The sequence below is a fragment of the Eulemur rufifrons genome, chromosome 9 (genome assembly GCF_041146395.1).
Source record: "Eulemur rufifrons isolate Redbay chromosome 9, OSU_ERuf_1, whole genome shotgun sequence".
NCBI lineage: Eukaryota > Metazoa > Chordata > Mammalia > Primates > Lemuridae > Eulemur > Eulemur rufifrons.
In genome coordinates, this window is record NC_090991.1 from 5,528,115 (window position 1) to 5,554,615 (window position 26,501).

At 51.9% G+C, this 26,501-nt stretch overlaps 1 protein-coding gene across 1 annotated transcript in view; it reads left to right on the forward strand.

Moving 5' to 3' along the window:
• The window catches only part of EPN2 (epsin 2), a 72,553-nt gene that overhangs the window by 31,122 nt on the left and 14,930 nt on the right, over window positions 1-26,501 (forward strand). The window contains exons 2-5 of the mRNA XM_069483238.1: window positions 2,938-3,060; window positions 4,583-5,343; window positions 7,344-7,514; window positions 25,066-25,178. Coding sequence (XP_069339339.1) covers window positions 4,749-5,343; window positions 7,344-7,514; window positions 25,066-25,178 — 879 coding nt within the window. The 5' untranslated portion in view covers window positions 2,938-3,060; window positions 4,583-4,748. The remainder of the gene's footprint in view (window positions 1-2,937; window positions 3,061-4,582; window positions 5,344-7,343; window positions 7,515-25,065; window positions 25,179-26,501) is intronic.

Here is a 26,501-nt window from a genome sequence, read left to right on the forward strand (position 1 = left end):
GAGTGAGAACAAAACAAAACCCGGGTCCTAGAAATAACAGGATCTGTTGTTGAGGGTGGTGGTATGTGTTCAGGGCTTGCTCGTGGGAGGGAGCCCTGGCAGGTGTTTGCTGGGAGAGGAGACAGCGTGAGGTCCAGTGGGAGAAGTTTCGAATGGGAAATGCTGGGATCTGAGGTGTACATGGCCAAGTGCAACAGAGCCATGGAGGTTCAGGTGTTCAGCTAGAGCAGCCCAGAGCTTTGTGCCTGCTGGCAATGCTGGGGTCCTGCTGCCTGACCTGTGCGTCATGGGCTCTCTCATGGTTGGAGTCAGAAGTTTTGGTCTGCAAAGTCTCGCTCAGGTCAGGTGTGTAGCCCGGTTGGCCTGGAAAATGGTTTCTTGGAGGCACTTCCGGTGTCCTTCCTCCTAGTGGAGGTTTCCTATCTCCAGATCTCTCTCCCTTCTCACCAGCCACAGATCCTGAAAGTTGCTCATGTCTATAAGCTTTAAAGAAGTAGCAGACACTCATGCAAATTATATAGACTTTATTTTATTTGACTATAACAAATATTTTATTAGCTTTTTCCTTCTTTCTGAAGCCTAAGTATTTCAAAGATACCACTGACAGATGTCTTTGCAAGTTGAGCCTATTAGAGAAAGCCCCTGCCTTGGTCAACAGCCTGGGTTTCTAAATTGTTGGGGTTCCTTTCCCAGCCTGTGTCTGGGAGGGCAGAGGCACCCCGGCCCTAGCTCATAGGAATCACTGCCTTTTCTTTGCTGCCAAGGGCCTGGGAGGCTCAGTGGGAGCCATGACTGGGCCTCACAGACTCTCCCCAGCCTCCCAGGGAGGACATTGGGCCTAGCTGGAGGTAACCCAACCCCTCCGTCTCCCAGGTGGCCGGATAGAGGAGGGCAGCAGAGCCCAGGGCATTGTTTCTCCCTTAGGAAAATGTTCTTTTTTTCCTTAAGATATTCTCAGCCATTTGAGACCTTTTGACCAAGACCCTTTGCTGTCTTGCTTAATCTCAGTTGCTTCATGACCTGGAGGGAGGTGGCCCGGGGCCTCCTTAGTGGTGAATGCCAGCTCTGCCCACTTCTCTGAGAAGCCGGAAAAATCATAATTGAGTACTTTGGTTATTGGAGTCTTCAGTGTTAGCCCAGAGGACAGTCATACCTGCCGTGTACCAAATGGACTGACAAATGGAAGTGCCCGGTGGTCCCTGGCAAGTTGCAGGGCCCTGGACATTGAGTACATCTGAATATTACTACTGATTTTAACATGTATTTGCACTTTGAGCTGGGAAATACTATTAAAAATCAGTCTTCTTTTTTTCGTTTTGGAGGCCCATCCTCTCTCTGCCTAATTAAATCAAATGTGCAGGTCACCGTGAAACAGTTTTCATCCCTGGCCCTTTGATAGGCTTTAGAGGATTTATGGCAGGTCAGTGCAGAAGCAGAGTATGCTTGCCTTCAGCTGACGCCCAGTTCTTTGGCTTCAGATGGAGACAGAATCCTTGGCATATTCGAGGGTGGAGAGAAGCCCTCTTTGGCTGAAGCAGATGTATGGAATGTCACCAAGGTGAAATTTTATGAGCTGTCCCCCTTTTTGTCTGGGAAAACACAGGCTTTTTCCTGTTTTCTCACTCAGTACTCAACAGCAACAATCAACACAGAAGACTTCTGTGACCAAATGTGTGGGGATTTCTCCCCGTTTACCAAGCAAGCAATCAGCTCTGCAGCGGATACCTGCTGGGCGTCCTCCAATTCAGTTCTGACACTGTCTGCCTATAGATAGCTTCAGATCCCACAGGCTGAGGGCCCAGCCCTATAAGACCAACCCGCTCCCACCCCTCACAAGTCCGGGCCTCTGGAACATCTGACTGACCAGCTTCAAATTGGGGTTCCCATGACCCCCTCTTTGGGTTTGATTTAATTTGCCAGAGTGGCCCACAGAACTCAGGAAACACTGAAGTTTACTGGTTCATCATAAAGGAGGTTACAAAAGGGTACAGATGATGAGATGCATAGGGTGGGATATGGGGGAGGGGCAGAGAGCTTTCTCCCCAGTGCGCCACTGGCCACACCTCCACATGTTCAGCCATCTGGAAGCTCCCAGAGCCCCGTCCTTCGGGGTTTTTTTTTTGAGGCTTCATTCCACAGGCATGACTGATTAAACCATTGGTGGCCATTGGTGATTGATTTAACCTTCAGCCCCTCCTCCCCATTGCTTAGGTTGGAGGGTGAGGCCGAGAGTCCCAATCCTCTAATCCTGCCTTGGTCTTTCTGGTGACCGGCCCCCATCCCGAAGCTGCCTAGGGGCTGCCAGCCACCAGTCAATCAGTAGCACCCAAAAAGACTGCTTTGGGGATTCCAAGGATTTTAGGGAGTTGTATGCCAGGAAATAGAGATGAAGACCAAATATATATTTCACAGTATCACACCCTTCTTATCTGTATGGCTCTATGTGATGAGTGATCATTCCGTTTCCTGTGGCTTTTCCCTCTTCCTGACACCTTTTGTTTACTTATTTTTGACATGTGCACTGCCTGCCGGAGGCTTCAGATGTGGAAGGTGGGGCCATCCAAAGACCCCACAGAGGAGCAGGGTGGCAGGTCCTGGGCTGCAGGGAGAGGGTTGGCGCAAGGGTACTGGAAGTGAGTCCTGGCTAGATGACCTTAGCTGACCTCGTGACCTGGGAAGAAGAATCCTTACCAGGAAGAATAATCAGCCCTTACTGAGGGACCCAAAGGACCCAAGCGGGTGGCAGTGGAGGTGGGTGGAGCCCCTTGATTTCTGTCCAGGTGCCAACTGTGCTGCTGTATTTGGGGTAGTCCCTGGGGGCTTCTGGGCCTCAGTTTTCTCATTTTATAGAAGAGAAACCTCCATCTCCTGCCTGACTGTGGCCTTCTTGAGGACAGGGACACAGTTTTTAATCTGTAACATCCGTTTATTCAACAGTATTTATTTCCAGGCTGGGCACAGTGCTAGGTGCTGGCTGCTCACTGGTGACGAGACAGATGGAGGTCACCAACCGTGTGGACCAGAGCCCAGTGTCACAGACGTGGACCTCACTCTAGCCTGGTGAGTGTGTCTTATCTGCAGGCAAAGGGGATAGATGATGTATTTGGAGCCAGTTAATGTGTAGCCTGGGCCTCAATTTTCTGCCCCATGAAATGAGGGAGTTGGGCTATAACCAGATTAGTTTTAAGTCTGTGTTAGCTTGGGCCAGATGCTGGAGGCTTCTGAAAGATGCTAATGGAAAAAAAAAATCCAAACTCTATAAAATAATTTAAAGAGGTTTATTCTGAACTAAACATGAGTGACCGTCAGCCTGGGGAGCCGTACCCAAGAAGTCTCGAGTAAGTGGTCTGCAGGCCGTTGGGTTACAGTTTGGTTTTATACATTTTAGGGAGATAGGAATTATGGGTAACATCATAAATCAATACATTGGTTTGACCCAAAAAGGCGGGACATCTTGAAGGGGGGGTGGCTTATAGCTTATAGGTGGGTTCAAAGATTCTTTGATTTGTAATTGGTTCTAGAAATAAATCTCAGCTGGGCTCAGTGGCTCACGCAGGCCTGGGAGGCGGGAGGATTGTTTAAGGCCAGGAGTTTGAGGTTGCCATGGCCTGTGGTGGAGCCTGGGCAGCAGAGCAAGCAAGCTCTGTCTGAGAGCTTGCAATGCTTTCAGTTAAGGGAGTCTGTTAACAGAGACAAGCCACAGTATGCCTACTCAAGTGATCTGTTAAGCAAACCGATGGCCTGAGCAGGTGTGATTTAACCTTTGCCTAGGCCTTTAACATGGCCTTAGGTCCTGTTAATAACTTAGTATCTTATTGTCATATTTCATCATTAATGCTAGTCAATTGTGTTTAAACTCCAAAAGGCCGTGGGTATAATGAGGCATGACCTCCCTTCCTTCCTGGCTGGGAACTCAGTTTTAAGGTTTTCTGGGGTCCACTTGGCCAAAAGGGGTGTCTGTTCAGTTGGTAGCATTTTATTTTTAGTTTACAAAACCAAGCAGAGGTCGTTCGCCTTGCTCTGTAAGAGCAGGCAGAAACCTTTATAAATTTTTGAGGAGGGGAGGTTAGGGGAAAAGTGGTTCTCAAGGAGAATTTCCTGGGCTGTCAGAAGCATGGTGGACCAAGCCAAATGTTCAACAATTTCAAGGATATATAGGCAGGCATTTTGGGGGTTCAGATAGACCTGAAAGGAGGTGTTTTCTTGCCCTGACTTGTAATTTTAGGTCTGCAAGGATCAGCTTCCCCCAACATTCTGATTCTTCCGCAGCTGGCTTTTGCCAGACAGTGAAAATGCAGCCTGCATAATGGCCGTTCCAGTGGTAGTGTTTTGAAAATAGAATAATAGTCATAATGTTTGCTGCTTTTCTTCTAAAGGCTTAAACTTGGGTTTAAATTTTATTCCTTATCTAAATGGTGGTATTGATCTTATGTTAGTTTCATCCTAAGGAGGCTGGCGTAAGTCTACTCCTACCCTCCCAGTTACACCTAACACCTGCTGTTCACAACGACGTCTGGGCTGGAGTTTCCCGTGTCCCAGGCCACTCACATCACAGCGGAGCGGGTTTTCTTTCTTTCTCCAGGTCATGGCTTCCAGCTTCTCGGATCTCGAGCTCCAGAGGAGGAAAGGACTGTTCAGGGATCTTGCTCTAGATTGATTAGAGCAAGAAACTGAACCACCGGAGGGTGCAGACTTAACGAGGTCAAGGGAAGTTCTGAAGGGCTTTAAGTTTGTTACCAAGGAAAAAAATGACGACTTCTTCTATCAGACGGCAGATGAAAAACATTGTGAACAATTACTCAGAGGCTGAAATCAAAGTCCGGGAAGCCACTTCCAATGACCCGTGGGGCCCGTCCAGCTCTCTGATGACCGAGATCGCTGACCTGACTTACAATGTGGTGGCCTTCTCGGAGATCATGAGCATGGTGTGGAAGCGGCTCAACGACCACGGCAAGAACTGGCGGCACGTGTACAAGGCACTGACGCTGCTGGACTATCTCATCAAGACGGGGTCTGAGCGGGTGGCCCAGCAGTGCCGAGAGAATATCTTTGCCATCCAGACCCTGAAGGACTTCCAGTACATTGACCGTGACGGCAAGGACCAGGGCATCAACGTGCGTGAGAAGTCAAAGCAACTGGTGGCCCTTCTCAAGGATGAGGAGCGGCTGAAGGCCGAGAGGGCCCAGGCTCTCAAGACCAAAGAGCGCATGGCCCAGGTTGCCACCGGTATGGGCAGCAACCAGATCACCTTCGGGCGTGGCTCCAGCCAGCCCAACCTCTCCACCAGCTACTCGGAGCAGGAGTACGGCAAGGCTGGGGGATCACCGGCCTCCTACCATGGCTGTGAGTAATCAGAGTGCTCCCCACCCCTTGCCAGTGCAGCAGCACCAGGCGGCAGCTGGGGGGGTGCCCTCGGCTTAGGGAGTGGCGGCCACCACAGAGCTTGATTCTGTCCTCACATTGCCCTTGGTCTGGCTTGAATTCTGGTTACAAAGTGACTTTTGGTCCCATGTTTGCTCTGGCTTAGGGGTCTCTGAAGTCCCTTGGTGTTCTGGGGGTCTCATTCTGTGCATCTGGGCAGGGCTGGTTCTCGTGACTCCCTGAGTCCTTAGGAGAAGGTGGGCACAGAGGCAGCTCTCCCCTGCTTCCTCCTCAGAGAAGGTCTGGTAGCAAAGGGACTGTCCTGCCGCATGTACAATGGGGAGCTGATTCTGGTAGCCGGGAGGAAATGATGCTCTTTCTTGATAATCTGGTTTCTTTAATCTCGTATTAAATGTTTTTCAGCTGACTCAGCTGCAGGTCTCTTGTGTGGCTCAGTGTATTTTTCTACTTCAGCATCACAGAGGGTGGAGATTGGATGTCTCTCTCACTTAAAGAGGGGAAAAATGCAAAAAACAAAACCAAACCTCTACAGGTTGTTAACATGAGCCAAGACCTCCTTTTCAAATATGCAAATGGGAGTTCGTGGTGATTTGGTTGCATGGCTGGGTCTGCATTGGGTGGGGCTGGTCTGTGTTCTGGTTTTGCGTGTTGGATGATTTGGGGTTTTTGCCCTATGTTCAGAAGAGATTTCCGGGAACAGCAGTGGAGTTCAGGGCCTGACGTAGCTGCTCTCTCTCTGTGAGCCATGCTGGCATTCTGGCTATTCATTGGAAGGGGGCCCTCCATCTTCACACTGTTGTGCCCAGCCACAGAGGGGACCCTACACTTGGACAGGAAGCCCTGGTGACCCTTGGGGGGCAGGGTGGGGATGGGGATGGGGATGGGGGTTGCAGAAATTATATCTTCTGGGTGCAAAAACAAAAGTACAGATCCTTGTACCTTTTCTTTTTGGAATCAGTAACAGAATGTCAGCACAACAGAAAACTTTTTTTTCTAAAGGAAGTTGTTTGTAGCCTGTCAACCCTTGCTTAGTCAGTGGTTCTGTTACCAGACCGCTTCTAATGTTTCCTGCTTTTGCAGGTTTCAATTTGACATTGTACCACTACCACCAGCATTTTGAAAAACATGTCAAATGGGAGATTTGCATATTGAAGTCAGACTTCCTGCCTCTAGGAATTCTAAATTATTACCAAGCTTGGAGCAGGTTAGCATTTTCTTGTCCCATTTCAAGTGATCATTTCCCCCTTTAGTGTGAACTGCTCTGCTTAAGCCAAGGTTGTGACTTTGGTGAAGCCACTTGAAAACAGTTTAACCTTAGTCTCTCGAAGTCTCCCTCAGGGTTACGTTGCACCAAAAAATGAAGATTGCCTTTTAAGAAGTGAAATTGTTTTATTTCTTTCAAGGACCCTGTCACCATCCCCCAGAATGGCTCCCCTTGGATTGAGTTGGTCCCAACCCGCCTTGGCTTCCTCTGTCACATGTGGCCGTGGTTGCGGTGCACAGCCGAGGGGACCTGCTCTTCTCTCTACGAGCCGTCCACAGTCGTTACTCTCAGGAAACCAGAGGATACAGAGCGTGGGGCTGCAACAGCATCCCCGTTCCACACGTGGTCTGTGGAACCTTCCTGGTGCAGGAGTGGGACAGGAGGGGTGCAGGAGCCTGGTTGTTTGATTGGGCCCTTCATCCTCACACCAAGCCTGTGGCTTCCAGCCACAGGTCCTGAGTGATGCTGCCGTGGTCCCAGCTCTGAAACTTTCTGGTTCCTTCAGACTTGGAGCTTGAGCTGCATGCTCAGGGTCAGATCGTGGTCAGCAGGCGTTTCACAGCTTCTGAGCACAGAGGGCCGAGGGGTGAGGCAGGCCCCTGAGCGACCTTGGCCTGTGACTCCTGCAGGGGCTGCTGTGTATCCTCTAATGGCGTGTCTCTCTCTGTGTGTGTGTGTGTGTGTCCCTGCCCAACAGCACCCGAGGCCTCGCTGTGCCCCCAGCACCGCACAGGGGCCCCGCTGGGTCAGAGTGAGGAGCTGCAGCCACTGAGCCAGCGCCACCCCTTCCTGCCGCACCTGGGGCTGGCCTCCCGCCCAAATGGTGACTGGTCCCAGCCCTGCCTCACTTGTGACCGCGCAGCCCGAGGTGGGACGGCGGTTTGCTTTTCTCCTTCCTAGAAATGCTGGGCAGCTTGCTGGGGACGTGCTTGCCGTGCCAGTACAGCCAACTCTCTCCCTGTCTCCTCCGGGCCTAGCGGTCCAGCCTCCAGCGGACCCAGGAGCTCTTTCTTCCTCTCTCCCAGGAGCTGTGGCCTGGCCACGCTCCCCTCACGCGATCACACGTCACCTGCTGGAAGTTCTCTGAAGGTTTAACAGGGAGCTGCTGTTTGGGCATGGGATGATGGCCTGTGCTTCCCCGTGCCCCCAAACTGACAAACAGGAGGGGCTCTGCTGCCTGCCAGGTCCACCCGTGTGGTGGGTCAGACCACTTGGCTAGTTGAACCGGAAACGTGTGATCTAAACCTCACAATGCCGGGCTGATACAAGATCCTCAGTGGATGGGGATTGGAGGCATCATCCTTAATGCAGTGTTACATGCCCTGCCAAGCATGAAGCAGGATTGTTTTTGCTTCCCAATTAACTGCTGTCCTTCCTGAAATCCCAATTACCATGGTGAACAGAGAGTTAGCTGTACTGTCAATGTTAGGTCACGGTGTTTGAAGATACCTAATTCAATGGGTAACTAAAAATGGGCTTCTCTTTTGACTAATTCATAATGTATCCTGCTTAGAGCCTACAGCTGTTACAGGTTAAACTGGAAACAGATTATCGCTGTTGCCTATAAGAAAATGCTTTCAGTCTAATCTACCTTCAGTCCCAAGTGGGGTCCCTGCTGCAGAGAAGAAAGCTGTTTGTTCTCTTCTACTCTTACTAGAAGGGGTACCAATGGACAGCTTTTGTGCCACCTCCCTGATAAGGTGGCCCGCTTTTATTTAACCCTGGAAACAGTTACTGTTCATTCATGCCTCATTAATATTACAGCTTGTTTGACTTGGGTATTTGTGTGATCACTATATTTAGCTCTGGGATATTTCCCTTCATGGCCCTGTCTTCCCCTAACAGTTTATGCAGGATTTTTGCTTCTTAACTGACCAGCTTTGCCCTGTAAAGACTGTAAATGGTCACAGCATGTTTAGAAGGGAAACCCAAAGGCTTTAGAGTGGCATGCCAGCTTCTTCCACCCGATAATCAGCGGCTGTGCCGGCAGGTTCCCGTAGAACTCCATGGGGCTCCCCGTTTGTTTCCCCTGTGTTCTACCCATTCAGTTACTGCAGTGTCTGTTTTGAGGTTAATTTTGTGTTCACCCGGCCCTGCAGCTCTCCTTTTGGCAGGCTGGCTCTCCCGGGCAGTTACACGTTAAGATCAGGCCCGGCCAGCTCCTCCACCGTGGCCAGTCCAGGGCCTGCCTCTGCTCCTTTGCCTGTGCCTGCCTTTCCCTCTGCCTGGCCCCACTGTCCCTGGCCCCCCAATCTGGCAAGTTGCTCAGGGTGCATAGCCTGTGTGGCTTTCTCCTCTCCTTCAGCTCTGGTATGAGTTAAAGATAAAAATGAGTATTTTTTTTTCTTTGGCAGTTTCCCATGCCCTAGAAGAGTCTGGAGCAAACAAGTGTTATGTGGAGTTGCATTCCTCCCTTAAATGTTTGGTGTGTGCATTCCTCTCCACATCTTATACCCTCCCCATCACAGAGTAGGGGGCCTGTTGGCAGTGGGACCCTGCACCATGTTTTTTTTCCTGTTCTTTCTTGGTGCCTCACAAAGTGTTGAATGTAAGGGTGGTGCTTAACATGTTCACACTGGTGGGCTTGCTTGGAGAACACCTGCCTGACAATCAGCAGTGGAGGAGTCAGAACGGTGCCAGCCATTCAGAAACAGGCTGGTGAGATGCAGGCTGTGATGCAGGAGAGACGTTTGTGAGAGGTGCACTTAGGACCCCACACCCCACAGGGCGGGGGAGGCAGGCACTGAGAAACCCCCCTCACACGAGAGCAGCCACAGCCGGGAAGGCCTCCAGTGACTTTGGCTGTTGTCCTGGTCACCAGTGGTCATGCACTGTTAGAGGAGCTTTCTTTCACATGCCACGTCTCATTTCCCCCTCCCTGTGCCTTCTCCCTCTCCCTCACCTCCTGCATACATCTGTAAATCTGACCTCAGAAAGCTCCAAATTCCATCCTTCATTTCATTCCGTGGCCTGAATCCAGCACAGCCCGCTGACTGGGGTCCGTGCTGTCAGCCTCTCCCGGGCCGTCCCCCTGTATGTTTACAAAGGATGCTCTGATCCTGGGTCTCAGAAAGCCCTGTTAGATGCCAGGGTTCCCTGCAGGTCCATCCCAGAGCTGGTGACGTGGCAGACAAAGCCTTCCCTGGCGGACCTCAGGTGCCCTCCTCCAGCTCTGCCCGCCAGTCCTAGGGGTCCCCTGTCCTGTGGAAGCACATTCCAGACGTGGTCAGGCCTGTTGATGTCTGTCCATAGGGCCAGCTCTGCGCCCTAGTCCTCGGGGGCCCCCTGTCCTGTAGAAGCACATTCCAGTCATGGGCAGGCCAGCTGATGTCTGTCCGCAGGGCCAGCTCTGGGCTTCCATGTTCCCTTCACTGTGAGAATTTGCTGAGCTCCAGTGCGCCAGGCACTGTGTGCTAAGCACAGGGCAGAGCCCCCTGCCCTCATGGACCCTCCGTGGTAATGGGGCAGGAGAACACAATATAAATAAATGATACATTGTGTGACGAGTGCTCCGGGAAATAGCAAAACAAACACAACCCTGCCGAGTGTTTTTGTGGGGAGCCGGGCAGGTGGTTTGTATACTGATGGAGCCAGGATTGAAGGAGCAGCAGCTGTGTGGAGGTCGGGGAGAAGGCTCTGGGCAGAGGGGTGCCATGCATAGGCCCCAGGTGGGGCGTGCTCAGGGCGTTTGAGGACTGGAAAGGCTGCAGGCCAGGCTGGCGCTGAGTGAGGGAGTGTGGCAGGTGTGTCAGGGTGGAGCGTGGCAGAGATGGGCCTGGGGGAAGCGTGGGGCAGGGCCTCTCAGACCACCTCTGGCTGGGAGCATTCCTTGAATTCCTAGCCCATCCAGAGGGATGCCTTTTGTGTTGGTGTTTGAATGTTGGTTGTAATAACGTCAAATTGCTGTAAATTTTCTAAGTGCTTTCCCTCATGGTCCGTACTTGCCTTGGACAGACTACATGGTCAGTAGACTAGTGTCGTCAGGCCTTCTGGGTCTGCATCAAAAGTCCCATTGACTTTTACTCAGAGTTAGGGAAACAGGAGGGTTTTGAGCCGAGGGGGGACTTGACTGAGCTGTGATGAGGAGGAGGGTTGGGAACATCCTGTGGCTGTGTGTGGGACAAGGAAGGGCAGGGCAAGGGCAGGGAGACCAGTTAGGAGGTCACTGTCCTGATCCAGGCGGCGGATGACCAGGGCCTGGACCTGGACGGGGCTGTGGAGGTCTGGGAAGTGGCCAGGTTACGTTTTACGAAGAGCCAGCAGGATTTGCTAGAGGATTGGACGGATGAGAGAGGAGTTGAGGCCAGGTGCTGAGGTGAGGTGGAGCTGCCGTCACCTGAGGCGAGGGTGACTGTGGGTGCGGCAGGTGGAAGGGGGTTGAGTGTCAAGTGTCTGCCAGACGTGCACTGGAGGTGTCGAGAAGGTCCAAGAATCTAGAGTTTGAAGCAGAGAATTCTGGGCGGGGGGTGTATGCTGGAGGTAGTTGGGGCGTGGACGGAGCTTATGGCCTCACCTGGCGCTCGCGTTTACGTCATGGTTTTATAATCCCCGGCACCACCCAAGGCTGGGGCCCCTTGAGGCTAACCCGTGTTGGCTGTGCTCACACGATCCTGGCACGCAGTTGGTGCTTGGGACTGTTGTGTGTAGGTGGAAGCTCTGCGGCCTAGAGGAGACCTCTCAGGCTTAGGGGTGAGGGATTTGCCCGAGATCACACACAGATGGCAGCCGCCTGCACTGTAGCCTGGAGGTGAACAGCCCACCTGTTACCAAGGCTCCTTCTGCCGTCTCCTGTTCTGTAGGACTGGCCGGGCCACGATGTTCACCAGGCTGTGGAGAAATTGCAGCAGTTCTTGGGATGCTGGGAACCTGCGTCATGGGTGGCAGATGAGCATGGGAAGTCGTTCTATGAGTCAAGGTGGAGGCCTGGAAAAAAACCAGATTGCTGCTGTCCTCTGCCTGTGGACACTCTAAGGCCGGGGGCCAGTTCTCCTGCGTCTCCCTGTCTCTCCTCCCTTGAGGGCTGGCGAGAGAAGGAGGGAGTGCCCAGCCCAGTGTTCTCAGCCCCCTTTCCTGAGCCCCTGATCCCGTCCAGAGCCAGAGCTGCAGCTGTCCTGATGCACAGGAGCAGGTCCCCTGTGGCCTGTGGCCTTGCATTTCTCAGTGGGAGTTTGACAGCCAGCATTCCTGTTCTTAAGAAATAAAGAAAAGAAAAAGGCAGGCAGGCAGAGAGTAGAAACCCTCTTCACCCCCTAATTTGCTCACATGAACCAGAACCAGCCTTAAATCCTGGAGCCAAAGTGAGTGGTGGGCTTTGCCCCTTCAGCCTGCTGCACCCCCAGTCACCCTCGCCCCAGGTGATGGCAGGTCCACCTCTCAGGTGCCCAGGTAGGTGCAGGCACCTGCCACCAGGTCTTCCAGGGCTGTCCTGCTGCCCCCCACCCCCTGCCCCTTGATGCCTTCAGCACCCTGGTACAGAGCGGTTGGCTGTGGGGTGGTTCAGATCTGCTCCCAGGGAATGGCAGGGGTTCCTTCAGGCCACGGTTCCTCTGGGCTGGGAGCCCCCGTGCCAAAGCCGCTGCCCTCATGTACCAGCAGGCAGTGGTTTACCAAGTGATTACTAGAGATTATGACCATTTAATTTATTTGCCCTGCTTCACTCTAGAAAGGATTTGAGTTGGCTTACAAAACACATGCAATACCACAGGATTAAATAGATACCAGAAGAAATTGGAGCAAAAGGAAAATAAGGGTGAGAAAATAAAATAAAGCCAGGCTCCTATCTTGCATAGTTGCTGGAGATGGATCCAAATTAGGCTTTGTGCTGTGTAGGTGGGAGGGGCAGGGCCTGAGGGCGGCCTGCGTCCCACCCCCCACCCTGCAGGCTGCCCTCCCACCACGCCTGAGCCTAGAGTCCTTCAGGCCACGCCTCTACTTCCTAATGGCCTGGCAGGAATCCAAGGGGAGTTCAGGCTATCTCGGGGAGTGGAGAGGTGGCACGGCCACCTTTCCTCCATGGTGATCAGCCACTCTTGAACCCAGTAGCAACTCTGGAGAATCTGGGAGCTTCCTTGGGCACTGTTCACTCACGTGTCTGGGAAGCGCCCGGGGGCAGTGGCTCTCCGAGGACTGTCCAGCAAAGCTGTCTCCACAGCAAGGGAACCTCAGGGGTGGACCAGAATCGCTGTGGCCCCAGCCCTGCTGGCCTGATTCTGGGAGTAGAGCTGGAGCACTCACAGGACACATGTACACACAGAAACGTGTGACACATGGAAGAGAATGTTTTGATAAGAAGTAGGAGTCTAAAATGGGAGTCCTGCCCTGGTCTATTTTTGAAACTCAAGGATATGGGAAAACACATTATTTGTTAAAAAAGAAAAAGAAAAACCCAGCTAGCATATCCCTGAGAAGCACTTGGAAGGACTTGGACCTTGGAAGGAGCCTGGGCTAGTCGAGATCCCCTGAGGTCGTGGCAGGTAGCAAAGCTCTGAGGTGCAGAGCTGAGTGACACTGTCAGGGAGCAGCGGGGCATGCCCAGGGCCAAGAGGTGGTTGGTGCCTTCCAACCAGGTATTTCCTGGCGTCAGGAAAGGCCAGGGACAGCCAACCGAAGAGGAATGTGTCCAGCCCTCAAGAGCCTTCCACTTGGCTCTGGGGATGGACCAGGAATTTGGTGGGAGATGATACTCATTTGGCATCATATTTTTAATTTTTTTTTTGAGACAGAGTCTTGCTCTGTTGCCCGGGCTAGAGTGCCGTGGCATCAGCCTTGCTCACAGCAACCTCAAACTCCTGGGCTCATGTGATCCTTCTGCCTCAGCCTCCCGAGTAGATGGGACTACAGGCATGCACCACCATGCCCGGCTAATTTTTTCTATATATATTTTTAGCTGTCCAGCTAATTTCTTTCTATTTTTAGTAGAGATGGGGTCTTGCTTTTGCTCAGGCTGACCTCGAACTCCTGACCTTGAGTGATCCTCCCACCTGGGCCTCCCAGAGTGCTAGGATTACAGGCATGAGCCACTGTGCCCGGCCTGGCATCATATTTTGCTGGAACAAATGTGTTTTGTAAATCATAGGAGCTCTTTGTTTTTGGTGGGCAGTCAGTCCTGGGGCAGAGGTAGGGCAGAACATTACCTTACTCTAGAGTTCATCCCTTCAAGTGGAAAATGGAATCATGGAGGAAACTGGATCAGTAACGTGAACACACCCAAGAAGGTGACGGTTTTACTAACACATCTATCCAAGTGTCAAATATAAAAGATGCTCATTCTTGCCCCAAGACTTGGGTCTTAAGCAGGATTTCAGTGTGTCTCCTTAAGGCTGTTGGGTGGCTGAGCTGCTGCCGGGGACAGCCAGAAGGCATCAGTGTCACTGCTCTGGTGTCTTTAAAGCATCTTTTGTGGTATAGGGAAACAAATTATTGTTCATAAATTGTCAACCAGTATAGTAGGGAAAGGAGGTGTTGGATAACATAGTCACAGCTGCTGACGGTGTCTTTAGTTCATGGATGCTCAGGACAGCACTTGCCAGCTCCAAAGAGCCAACTTCAGGAGGCATTTAAAAATTACTTGAATAAAAATAGGAGGGAAGGTATAAAGATAGATTTCTCTTTGCATGGAAAAATAGACCATATATTAATAATCTAAATCTCTCTCTATATATCATGTTATCCCATTTGATTGTCTTCAGAGTACTTTTCACTATCTGAAATTATCTTGTTTACTTTGTTTTCTGTCTCCCTGCACTAAAACAAACTGTTAGAGCAGGAACCCTGTCCACGCCCAGTGCTGTGTCCCTAGTGTCCTTAGCATGTGTAAGTAAACCTTGATTCTTTTCTCTCTCTCTCTCTCTTCTTTTTTTTGTGGTGGGTTTTTTTTTTGTTGTTGTTTGTTTTGTTTTTTGAGACAGAGTCTCTGGCTTTGTCACCCTGGCTAGCGTGCCGTGGCATCAGCCTAGCTCACAGCAACCTCAAAGTCCTGGGCTCAATGATCCTCCTGCCTCAGCCTCTTGAGTAGTTGGGACTGCAGGCATGCACCACCACTCCGGGGCTAATGTTTTTAATATTTTTAGTAGAGACAGGGTCTCTTGCTGGTCTCGAACTCCTGACCTGAAGTGATCCTCCTGCCTTGGCCTCCCACAGTGCTAGGATTACAGGCGTGAGCCACCTCGCCCGGCCATGTGGTGGTATTTTCATGTGATGTGTTCATCTCTGGTTGGTATCTGCTCCAGGCATGAGTGTTAGTCTTCTGAAAATACATTTTGAAGGCTTTTCCAGAAATATAGGAACATTTAATATATTTGTGTGGTTCTGGATGCTTTGAAGTTGTGTTTAGCAACACTGTGATTCATAGTTGTTTTGTTTAGTAATAAAATGCTGCTCCTTATTTTGCTAGTTGCCTTTTCTCTTTTCCCTAAGCCACTGACTCTTGAGCTGGCTGTCCAGGAGCTTTTAAATGTCCCCAAACGTCCCAAAGCCTGAGCCACACCCTTGGCCACACCTCTCAGATTGGAACTTCTGAGGTGGCCCTGGGCAGCACAGGGGTGGTGACTGCAGTGTGCTGGGGGCTGTAGGTACCAGGTCAGGCCTTACTCGGTTGAAGGATTCTTCCTCCCCTCCCTTCAACCGATGGCCAGTAGCAGTGCCCTCGCACAAAGTTACAGGCAGCAGGCGACACTCCTACTTTCAGTGGCTTGGAAATTGACGTTGTAAATTGAATCAGTCTCCTCCTGCTGACTGCTAACGGGAAGCTTAACCCAGCTCTCAGCGGGCCGGCCAGCGCCCTTGCGACCAGCCTGTTCAGTGACCTCCACCTTTGGTGAGTGTGGTGTGGACACCAAATCAGTAATTCTGCTAGTTTTTTCATTATAAAAGTAATGTATTTCCATTCATGATAGTTTAGAAAATGCAAAAACAAACAAAAAAAAAACCAAGAAAAAAGTATCTTGTAATGTTATTACACGAGACAACTGTTGTCCACTTAGTTGTTAGTATGTTTCCTTCTGGACTTTTTTCCTAAGTACTTTCTTTTTCACACTGTAAACATAACTTTGTATCCCTGCTTTCTGTCTGGTGACATTGTATCAGAAGCATTTTCTGTGGTTCCTGTACAACCCTGTAAACATTTTAACAGCTACACATGGCGGTTTCACTGGGTGAAGATTATTAACCCATCCTTGCCCTGCCGCTGGGCTGCCAGTTACTCCTTGTATTCATACTCAGCAGCCCAGCAATTTTTGGTGACAGGGTTCTGGCTGTTCAGACTGTGACCACAGGCAGTCGTGAGCCTCTAGGTTGTGCAGTTTTGTCGTGGCAGTCCTTCTGTGAGCAAAGCAAGCAGGTTCTTAGTCTGGAGAGGAACTGGAGACTCGGGCAAGACCCACTTCCCCAAAAGGCAACTGTGTGGACCAGTCTGAACCACAGGTCTGAACAGGGTTCCAGGAAAACACAACAGATCTAACGTCTTATGTTATACAGAAAATATAACAGTATTATGGACCTGTGATTAATAACCACGTGACATTTTCAAAGCATATTTTCTGAAACATTCATTGTTTATCTGTTCATTTTTTGTGCTCATGTGTGTCAGGGCCAGCCCCTAAGCTTTGAGGGTCTGTTGGTAGACCTTGTCCTTGGTGGGCCCCATTCAGGAGAGGCAGACATAGGGACCTTGTGCCCTGTGTGGTGCCTGGGGCGGGGCGGGGCGGGGGCAGGCTTTGCAGAGCCGAGAGCGATGGCGGGCCGGGCTGCGAGTGCGGGAGCCGTGGCTCGGGTGCCCTTGGCCTCAGAGGGTGCCTCGAAGCTGACCCCTTACCACTGGATTCCTGTGAGAAATAGGACAGTTACCCACTCGGGTTTGTTTGTTTGTTTTAATCTATCTGTCTATATTCATTTCCATATTGCTACAAAGTTAAACTGGATTTTGAAGGTTAAACCCTTGGCAGGTTACTTAACTTCTCCAAGTTTAAGTCCTTTAATCTGTAAGATTAACCCTGGTGTTCTCTCCCGGCCGTGGCGTGACCACACGTGCTGACGTGTGCGCCTCGCACAGGGGACGCTCCAGGAGCGCAGCGCCGTTTCCTGCCACCGTCAGTGTCAGCTTCTCACCCGTGCGGGTAACGCTGGGGCAAACGTCCTTGTGCGGAAAGCTTTTTTTTTTTTTTTTTAAAGGATTCTTTGGATTATTTCTTCAATGTAGAATTGAGGTGGGTGAGAGTGCTCGGTTGGTAGCCCCTGGACCCATAGTGGGCACTACCGTTTTAAAACGATTATTGCCAATTTAATAGATGGAAATTACTATCCAAATACTCATTTTAAAAATGAGTTTCTTGTTTGTAGTATTATTCTAAGAAACTGCTATAGGCATTTAAACACTTTTATTTTGGGTTTATGATTGGATTAAAAAGAGATAAAAGTTGTCTTTGTTGAAGCTCCCACCTCACTTTGTGCTCGGCCCCCTCTGCTGGCACCACGTGGGCATCAGTGCCCCTCCTTCCACTCTCGCTCCTGCCTGGAGACCTGGGGGTGGCTCCAGGGGGGGCCCGGAGACCTGGGGGTGGCTCCGGGGGGGGCCCGGAGACCTGGGGGTGGCTCCCGGGGGGGGCCCGGAGACCTGGGGATGGCTCCGGGGGGGGGCCCGGAGACCTGGGGGTGGCTCGGGGGGGGGGGCCCGGAGACCTGGGGGTGGCTCCGGGGGGGGGCCCCCGGAGACCTGGGGGTGGCTGGGGGGGGGGCGGAGACCTGGGGGTGGCTCCAGGGGGGGGGGCGGAGACCTGGGGGTGGCTCCAGGGGGGGCCCGGAGACCTGGGGGTGGCTCCAGGGGGGGCCCGGAGACCTGGGGGTGGCTCCAGGGGAGGCCGCAGGTAGGCCTGGACCCCAGTGCTCCATCCAGAGCAGGACAGACTATACCTTTGTTACTGTCACTGTGGACAGAAGCATCAGGAACCAGAGGACCTTGGGGAAGTGGCAGTGGGAAAAAAAGCTGCTTAATGTTTTGGTCAAGCTGTCCCTTTCCTCCCCAACAAGCTGGTGCTCTTACAAGAAAGAGAGTTTAATCTGTAGCCCAGAGAGAACAGCACAAACTTGCATTTTTATTTCTGACCGATGATGGGTTTGAATCGTGCGGCAAGTGTAAGGACTGCCTCTGGTCTCTGCTTTGCCCTCCCCCGTCCCCGTCCCCAGCCCTGTGTTGCGGTTTAAATGTGGCCACACTGTTGGGGCTCTGCCTTCTTCCCCATGGGTTTCAGCTTCCTTGTCTGTACACTGAGTCAGCAGTACCCAGATCACAGAGTGGTGATGAGGAAATTACAGCCAGAAACTAAACTTGAACACTGGCCGATAGATGTTAGAGGGCCCGCTCTGTGCCCGGAGCAAAGCTGATATGGTCCCTGCCTTCCTAGCGCTTACAGCCACGCGGGAAGGCAGAAGCTGTATGCAGGAGGGTAGTGTAAACGTGTAGTTCAGATGACGAAGGCTGTAGGCCAGGCCCATCCAGCTGTCCCACCGAGCGCTCGCTGTGTGCCCGGCCTGCTGCAGTGCCGGCAAGTCAGGGGCTGCGAGCCCCCTGCCCTGTGGAGCCCCCACTCTGGTCAGAGACTGGCCTGACTGCACAGCCAGGGAGAACATGTTTGAGAGGGTGGCACTGAGCTGACACTTGCGATGAGGATGCGTTTCTCTTTCCCAGGTGAGGACTGCAGGGAGGGTGCACAGGCCGAGGGAGCAGTGTGGGCAGGGAAGGCCAAGGCAGGAAAGTGTCCGGTGTGCAGAGTGGCAGGTGCCTCGGGGATGGCAGGGCGAGCCGGGTCCGGGGTTACTTGGCTGGCAGCTGTGTCACTGCAGCTCTGTCTAGTCTCTGCCTCCGTGGTCCCCTGTGTTCTCCCCTCCTGGGTCTGGGCCTCTGAGTCCCGTCTCTCCTTACAAAGATACCTGCTGGATTCAGGGCCCACTCTGCTTTGGTATGACCTCATCTTAACTTATTACATCTATTTACAGATAAGGTCATGTTCTGATGTGGGTCAGGACTTCAGCATATTGGGGGGGGCAGTTCTGCCCTCAACACCCAGTCAGAAGAGAGCGTCTATACCCCCTGCAGCGCCGTTCCCTCCTCTGCGGGAGCTGTGAGTTAGAAGCGTCTCCAGGTGTAACAGGATCTGAAGTAGATGTGTTCAGACTCTGACTGCTTCTCATCTCCTTCAAAGCTACTGTTCTGGCCCAGTCAGTTGGCATCGCTGCTCCGCTAAAACCTTCCCTGAGGGAGGCCGTGAGCCCCCTCAGTGCTTCCGTTATGCACCCTGGGCACCCTTCGCTAGAGCAGAAGCGCCCCCACCCTCCCCGGCTTCCCTGGGCTCCGGCATCTCCTGCCCCTTCCCAGACACAGCCCAGCAAGCTCTCCTTACCCTGCCGCTTCCTGCCAGTCCCTGCCTTTTAAATTTGTTTGTGGTCTCTCCTTGCTATAGCACAAGCTCGTGAGAACAGAGACTTTCCTCACGCCTAGAGGAGGCCTGGCACCGGATTGTGTGCACCAGTGTAGCCGATTAAGGGGCTAAAGTGAGCAAGTGTGGGACTTGGGTCCTGGGTCCTGACTCCGAGTTCTTATCCTGCCACGGGGCAGCTCTGAGCAGCAAGCCATTCACCCTCTCTGGGCCTGGTTCCCTCATCTGTGGAGAGGGTTGGTCATGAAGAGCAACACCTTCAGGGCCAGACTCCCCTCTCCCCGTCTAGGTGGCCCCAGCCCTGGTCTGTGGAGGGGCAGTAACCCTCACAGACGGGCTCGTTGAGAGACTAGTGAGTGTCATGCAGGTGGCATGTGGTTTTCACATGGTAACCCGAGAAGGCGGGTATTTAGTCTCCACTGTGCAGATGAGAAAACAGGCACCGAGGACTTAATCACCTGGGCCAAGGTCACACAATAAGAATCGGCAGAGCCTGCATTTAAGGCCAGGCATGGGGACTGCAGGGCTCGCGCTCCCACCTGCCACATGGGGCTGCCTCTCTCAGGCCAACACCACCCAGCCTGGGGGAGAACGTCAGGGGGGTACTGTGGGACAGGCCGGGGGGAGGTGTGCCACTGCACCCACACACAGAAGCACAAGAAAATGTGAGCAGCTGCTTCCTTTGGGCAGGGCACTGGGGCGGGGTGAGAGGAGTGGCTCTTGCTCCCTTTTGTACTGAAATATTTAAGAATAAACTGTGGACATGATCCCATTCCACCGCTGAATACCTCAGTGTACATCTCCTCATGGAGATCACACTGTCATACCTCACAAAATCAGTGATTATTGGTACCAGTAAGAGAATACCCAGGCCCCGCTCAGATTGTGCCAGCTGTCCTGAAAATGTCGTGATGCCAGTCTAAGGCAAGAGCACCCAGGACCATGGGCTGTGTCTGGTCATCCTGCCCCTGTGGTCTGTCTCCATGCCGCGCTTCCCCTTTTCCTCAGGGCCCTCCTATGCTAAGGGGGTTGGGCCCGTCGTCCTGGAGAGCACCCTGGGGCTGCCGTCTGCCACCTCTTGCCGTGCTCAGCCCCATCCTTGGCCTGAACTTCCTGTGAACCGGGAATCACACCTAGAGTCTGGATTCCATGCACGTCACTGTTTTGCTGGGACAGTCATGGGTGGTGGCATGATGTCCCCTGACAGGCAGCCTGTCCCACCATGGTGGTGCCAGTGCTGGCTACACCACAAGTTGGCTTTGAGGTTTGTCCCTCTGTTGTAAAGTCACATGAGCCTTGCAGCTGGACAGTGATCTGGCTGTGGTTGTGCTTTGGTGCCTTCCTTATTTTGCACCCTTTTGGCCTTTTCACCATATATTTATATTCCTTTTTTTTTGCATTACCTCAGATAATCTGAGCTTATTTTCTTATAATTTACCTCATTTGACTAAAAGCAGTCTTTTCTGCTCCTCCCTGTGGGCCCAGAAGTGAGGGCCCCGGAGGGTCTCCTGTGTTCAGAAGCCTCAGCTCAGCTTAGGCCACAGCTACTGGGCGGGAACGTCCTTAGTGACTGAGGTCATCACTGATTCAGGAAGTGGCCCAGGGAACCACAGGAAGATGTCACCACCTTGAGGAAGACCCAATATGTGCTTTGTTGCCATTCAGTAACAAGGACGGAACTTGGCTGGACAGGAGAACGTGTCGCTGGATGGCAAGAGCTGGCCCTCAGCAGGCCTGGGCTCGGTGCTCCCCAGCCCCTCCCTCGGAGGACCCCAACCCGGCAGAGAGAGCCCAGCCCCCACCAGAGCCGCAGGCCTGCACTTCAGAGGCCGGGGAGGGGCCGGGTTTTCTGTGTGTGAGGTGGAAGGTGGGGGTGCCTGACAGATCTCCAGCTCCAGGTGGTCTGGTGGTCACCGATGGAGGACAGGGTGACCGACTGGGGGCAGGGCTGGAACCTGGGGGGGACAGCCGGCTGCGTCCCTGCACTTCTGACCCCTTTTATAGGTCAGCTTGTTACCTCCTCCCACAGGCCCTGCTGTCTCCATTTCTCAGATGTGGCAGCACATGCTCAGAGAGGTAAGGCTGCCAGATGTCCCACTGCCGGTCAGTGATGGAGACAGGACTTGTCTGTTCAGTGTTCTCTCCACCACCTGGTCTCCCCTCGGCTGACACACACGGGGCATACGTGGTGGCGGCAGTGCTTGGGCCCACGTGGGGTCTTCTCAGGTCCCCGGGCCCAGCAACCTTGCATTCTCGCTGAGCTGTCAGACGTGCCTGTGTGCCCAGCATCACCAGACCAGGCCCCCAGCTGCCTCCTCCACGGGGTCTGTGTAAGGCTCACGTACCAGAAGTCGTGCTGATCTCCGCACAGAGCCATTTGATGATAAAGTCGCGTCCTGTGTACTGTATCTGGTTCCTTTCATCATCGTGATGTGATTGGCAGATGCTGCTTCAGTACTTTCTAGGAAATTGCACAGCGTAGCTGATAATAAACATTTCCTGTTTTTCTGCCAGCTTGATTGCCTTGCTTTAGATTACCTGAAATTGGCCTGCTGAAGCATCTTTATTAGAAAATCTTCTGGTCTTTGTTTCAGGAGCATGTTTGGGAAAGAGGGTCCCTCCTCCAGCACAGGGCACAGGCACCCAGGTTCTGCCAGGGCAGTCCCTGGAGCAGGTGGTGCGGAGTTGAATGGGGGAGACCCTGGTCTGTCTGAGCTGGGAGGAGTTTCTTGGTCTTCCCGTTGGGCTGTATTTTGAGGGAAATGTTGGGCTTTTCTAGCCGCCTTGCTCAGCCTCTCCCGAGGCGTAACAGACTGGAAAGGGTGGAAATGAGGCCCACCGTGGTTAGAGTTCTTGGCCGCAGCAGTGAAGCCTTGGAGCTCTTCCAGTGGGTCCATAATACAGAAGGTGCCTTAGTGGTAGGAGAATCCCGTGTGCATTTGATGCTACTTAGCGATGAGCCTGAGCTAACAATTCCTTTCTTCCCCCCAGAGAGTGGCTGGGAGAGAGTGGCTGGGAGAGAGTGGCACATCCCCGGGGCACTTGCTTTTCCCTTGGTCCCCGTGAGCTGTGAACCTTCATATCCTCAGAGCAGGGCCAGGGCCAGGGCCAGGCTCAGGTGGTCTGAAGGGTCCATTCAGGCCCGTCTCACAACAACATCTGTGTTCGCTGTCATGTGCGTGAGCACAAGAGGCCCTTTGTGGGCTGAGTTGCTGTCACTGAGGCAAGAATGTCTATGCTGGAACCCTGCCTCGAAGCTCAGACCCGCTGTGTGCAGCTCAGCTGATACTCAGGGGTGGTGGCTGTGAATTCTGCCATCTGCGGAACTGAGAGCTGTACATCCGTTTATAAAAACCACAGCGTTCAGGGGAATACCCTTTGTCTTTGGTTTCCACATTGATGTGGTGAGCTATTTCCGGCTGTGCCGGCTGCGCGTTACTCTAGCAGCATCAGGTGTGGTAGACACAAACGGGTACCTTTGCATTTGAAGCCAGTCTGGCCAGCAGCTGGAGGCCCCCTTCCCCGGCAGGCCCCTACAGAGCCCCGTGCCGTCCCCTCCTAGCCGGGCTGGGTCAGGCGCTGTGGCAGTGAAGCCAGTAGCAGCTTCCCTGCCAGGATGGGACTCCTTTTCCAGAACACTTTTTGTGGGATGGGGTAGGATACTAGGCCTTCTACTTCGTTCACTCCGGATTTCCCTTTGGTAGTAGATGGAGGATGTCAGTCAGAGATGCTGTATTTGTAACAAACCGAGGGCCTCGGGAACCAAGCCTCAGAGATTCTTTATCAGGAAAGAGGCTGGGAACAGGCGGCTGGAGTAGCGGTTAATGCTTTGGAAGGGAGAGTCCTCCAAACTGTCTGGCTTCCTTTGTTCCCTTCAGTGTGGATGGCGACATCTTTGCTTCTTGAGCACAGGAAGGCCCAAACTGAGTGCTCTGATTGGCACAGGTGAGGTGTGGGAACAAAACCAACAAGAACAGAATACTTTTTTGTTTTGGTGAATTATTAAGAAATCAAATTATTAAGATGAATTTGAGGACTTTCGTTGCCATCTAGCTTTATTTCTAAAGAAATGCTTTGGAAAATATAATTGGGATGATGCACTAGGATGGGGTTTGACTTGATTTTATTCAGAAAAATACATTTGTGCTTTTTTTTAACCGCAGCACTGTTTTTGCGCTTTGACCTTATCCGTGCAAATTGGCAGAGACTCATGAGGCAATTGGTTGCTGGCTTTTTTTTTTTTTTTTTTTTTTGATGGTTCTTTGGATGACAATAAATCACTGCAAACACATCATGCCACAGGATTGTTCCAAATTAAACTTTATTGCTATATGCTTTGTGTTTTTAAAAATCTCATTTTAAAATTTTAAAATCTCATTTAAAAATTTAAAAAATGCCTCTGCTTTCGCAGTGTCTCAATGTAGAGGAGGTCCCAGCCCCCTCCCTGCCCCACCCTGCCTCAGCCCTGTGCTCCGAAGCAGCTACCTTCCGCCTTCCTGATTCTTCTGTGGGTCACTTCTGCGGCCGGACCTGTGCTTAGGCCTCCTCTGTTTTATGCACTGTGGCCAGGGCCTGGCCATCTGGAAACCTCCTTTGTCAGGAATCATTCCCGGTCTTTTACTTTCTCCCAAAGAGGCAAACCTTAAGAAACAGATTTAGATTGGAGATTTAGGCATAAGCAACATTTAGCTGAGTGAATCCTGATATTAGGTTTTCTAGAATGGATGTAATGAGAGAAGTAGACTAATACACAATGAGAACATTTTACAACAGCTACCCATTAGGCACACAGTTGGATTCTTCCTCTGTCCATCCGTCCATCCATCCATCCATCCATCCTTCCTTGCCTGCATCTGTCTGTGCGTGCAAGCATCCACCCACAGGGACTTGCTGGCCAGGGGTGAATGCTTCAAGGGAGAGGTCCAGAGTCTGACCCAGCCTCAGGGCGGAGGGCTGTCCTGGAGGACCAGGTGGGGAAAGCTGAGCTCTGAAAACTGAGGAGGAAGGGGTGGGTGAGCTGAGGGAACAGTATGCACAAAGGCACAGAGGGAGGAACCATCCAAGGCAGTGGCTCCAAACCTCTTCAGAGGGCAGGCCTTCCTCTGAGAATTTTAGAGAAGCTGTGGACATTCGCTTGGAATGGGGCAGAGGTGGGCGCACACTTAGCGCATGTTCCCCAAACTCCACATCCAGTTTCTGGAGGCATCTAGATCCCCTGATCCATAAACTTGCCAATGGCTGGCTGTGTAGGCCCCAGCATTTTCCCATGGGGGGAGGCCCAGCCTGGATTATGGTGTGATTGTAAAGACTCCTTCATTTGGGGTTGTTACATTAGCTAGGAATTCACATCTCATCCCTTCAAAAAAACCCAAAACACAAAAAAACTGTCTTTCCGGGAGCTGCTTATAAGTATTTAAACTAGCTGAGCACTTAGAGCAAAAATGTCTGCATGTGTGTCTGCATTTGTTTCTAGTCAGTGTGCAATGTGTGACTTACAAAACAGAAGTGTTCAGGGTCACTGCAGAAATGAGTGGGCTTTGTTTTCCAGGATCCTTAACACTTTGAGAGCAGAATGCAGCTCTTAAATGTAGTTGCGTCCTAATGGAGTCCTTGGTCCCCAGGTGCCCTGCGCTTGTGTGAAGGATGCTCTTTGGTTCAGCTTTTCAAGAACTATACTTTGGGTCTTTGAGTTAGTTCCTCTCTTTGGAGCAGTGCAGATCTGTAGTGAAGACTGAGGTTCTGACATACCCAAAGGCATCTTTTCTCGGTTGGCAAGGATGTGGCTTATGTAGTTGTGAAGCCACATTTGACCGTCACTTGATTTTAACCTTGAAATATTTATAGGCCTTTCCTGTCCTCTGCCTGCATTGGTGGGTATTGCCAGGCTTGTGGGTTTGAGATGGGAGTGGGGCATGGTCTGACCACTGAACTGCGGGGTGTGAGCTGGAACTACCCTGTCTTTGCATATGGTAACTTTGCCTCCCCCTACAGCCACCTCCCCGAGGGTGTCCTCTGAGCTGGAGCAAGCCCGGCCCCAGACTAGCGGAGAAGAGGAGCTTCAGCTGCAGCTGGCACTTGCCATGAGCAGAGAAGTGGCCGAGCAGGTCAGCACCCTGGGCAGGTCGGCACCACAGTGACCGCCCGTCGTGGAGGGGGTGGTGGCTCCCAGGGAGGATGATGGCACACCCAGCCCTGTCTTCAGAATGTTTTGAATGTGCTTGTCAAGATGTCACTTTGTGTTGCCACAAGTGTGTTATTGTCACATACTGCCCCCAGTCAGGGAGGGGTCCCTTGCAAAGTTACGTCTAAGAAAGATTTTTGGGGAGGTTGTTGCCAGGGGAGGAAACCAGTCAAAACTACTTCCCAGAAATACTCGTGCAGACCCAGTGAGTGTCTGGGCTCTCCCCCTCACATGCTTCTTGAAGGGTAGTGTGTGGGATGGGCACTGGGGTGCGGGCCCGTGGGGCAGGAGTGGCCCAACACCTGCCAAGGCGCTTTGGTGAGCGGCAGCAGGAGATGCGCAGAAAACACAGGCTGGAAGGAAATGCTCCAGAAACAAGAGTGCTTGTGTTTCGATGACAGAAGTATGTGTACTTTTAATTTTTTTCTGTTCCCATTTTTCTTTATTAAACATGTGTTACTTTAAAATGGGGGAGGACAGAAAAGAGTGATCAGAGTGACTGTAGAAATATCCCTTTGGTTGCATTTGTCAGATTTGTCTCCACTGACCTTTAGTTAAAAAGGGTAGATGGAGCCAGGCTCGGATTTCTCCCATTTAGAAGCGGGTGTTCAGAGAGAAATATTAGCGATAGTCAGCCCCGAGTGTTGACAGGCTGTGTGTCTGCAACTGGCAGTGTCCTGAAGCTCAGCAACAACGGACAGCTTCATTCATGACCTCTCTGTCCCTGCGGTGGGAAACTGGCACAGTAGCTCTGTCCTCGTGGCTCTGGGGCCAGCACCCAGGAAAAAGGCGCACGGGAGTGTCCACTGAGCACACAGAGAAGGAAGGACGGTTTGAGACCATTTTAGTTAATATTTATGATAAAATATAAGGAATACATTTATTTATATTCATTATATTATATAAAGGCTAGTACAGCCCTGTCTTTTGCATATGGTGACTCTGCCTTAAATAAATGTAATGAATCACTTCTGTTCGGAATCATAGAAATATGTAGCCATTTTCCGGAAGCATAGTGGGAGGCGGGCTGGTACTCGGTTTTCACCCTCTTTCTCATTCCTTTCTGGATTGTCAGATTTGTGTTTTATAAGGAGCCATATTGTTTCTATAAGTAGAAAGAATTATAAAGCCATTTTCATTTTGAGAAGAAAATATTTTAGAGGAAGCATACAGTCTCCCTGGTGCGACCCCAAGGGGGTTGAGGTCACAAGAGGCGCAGTGAGCAGGGAGCCTTCTGACTCCCCGT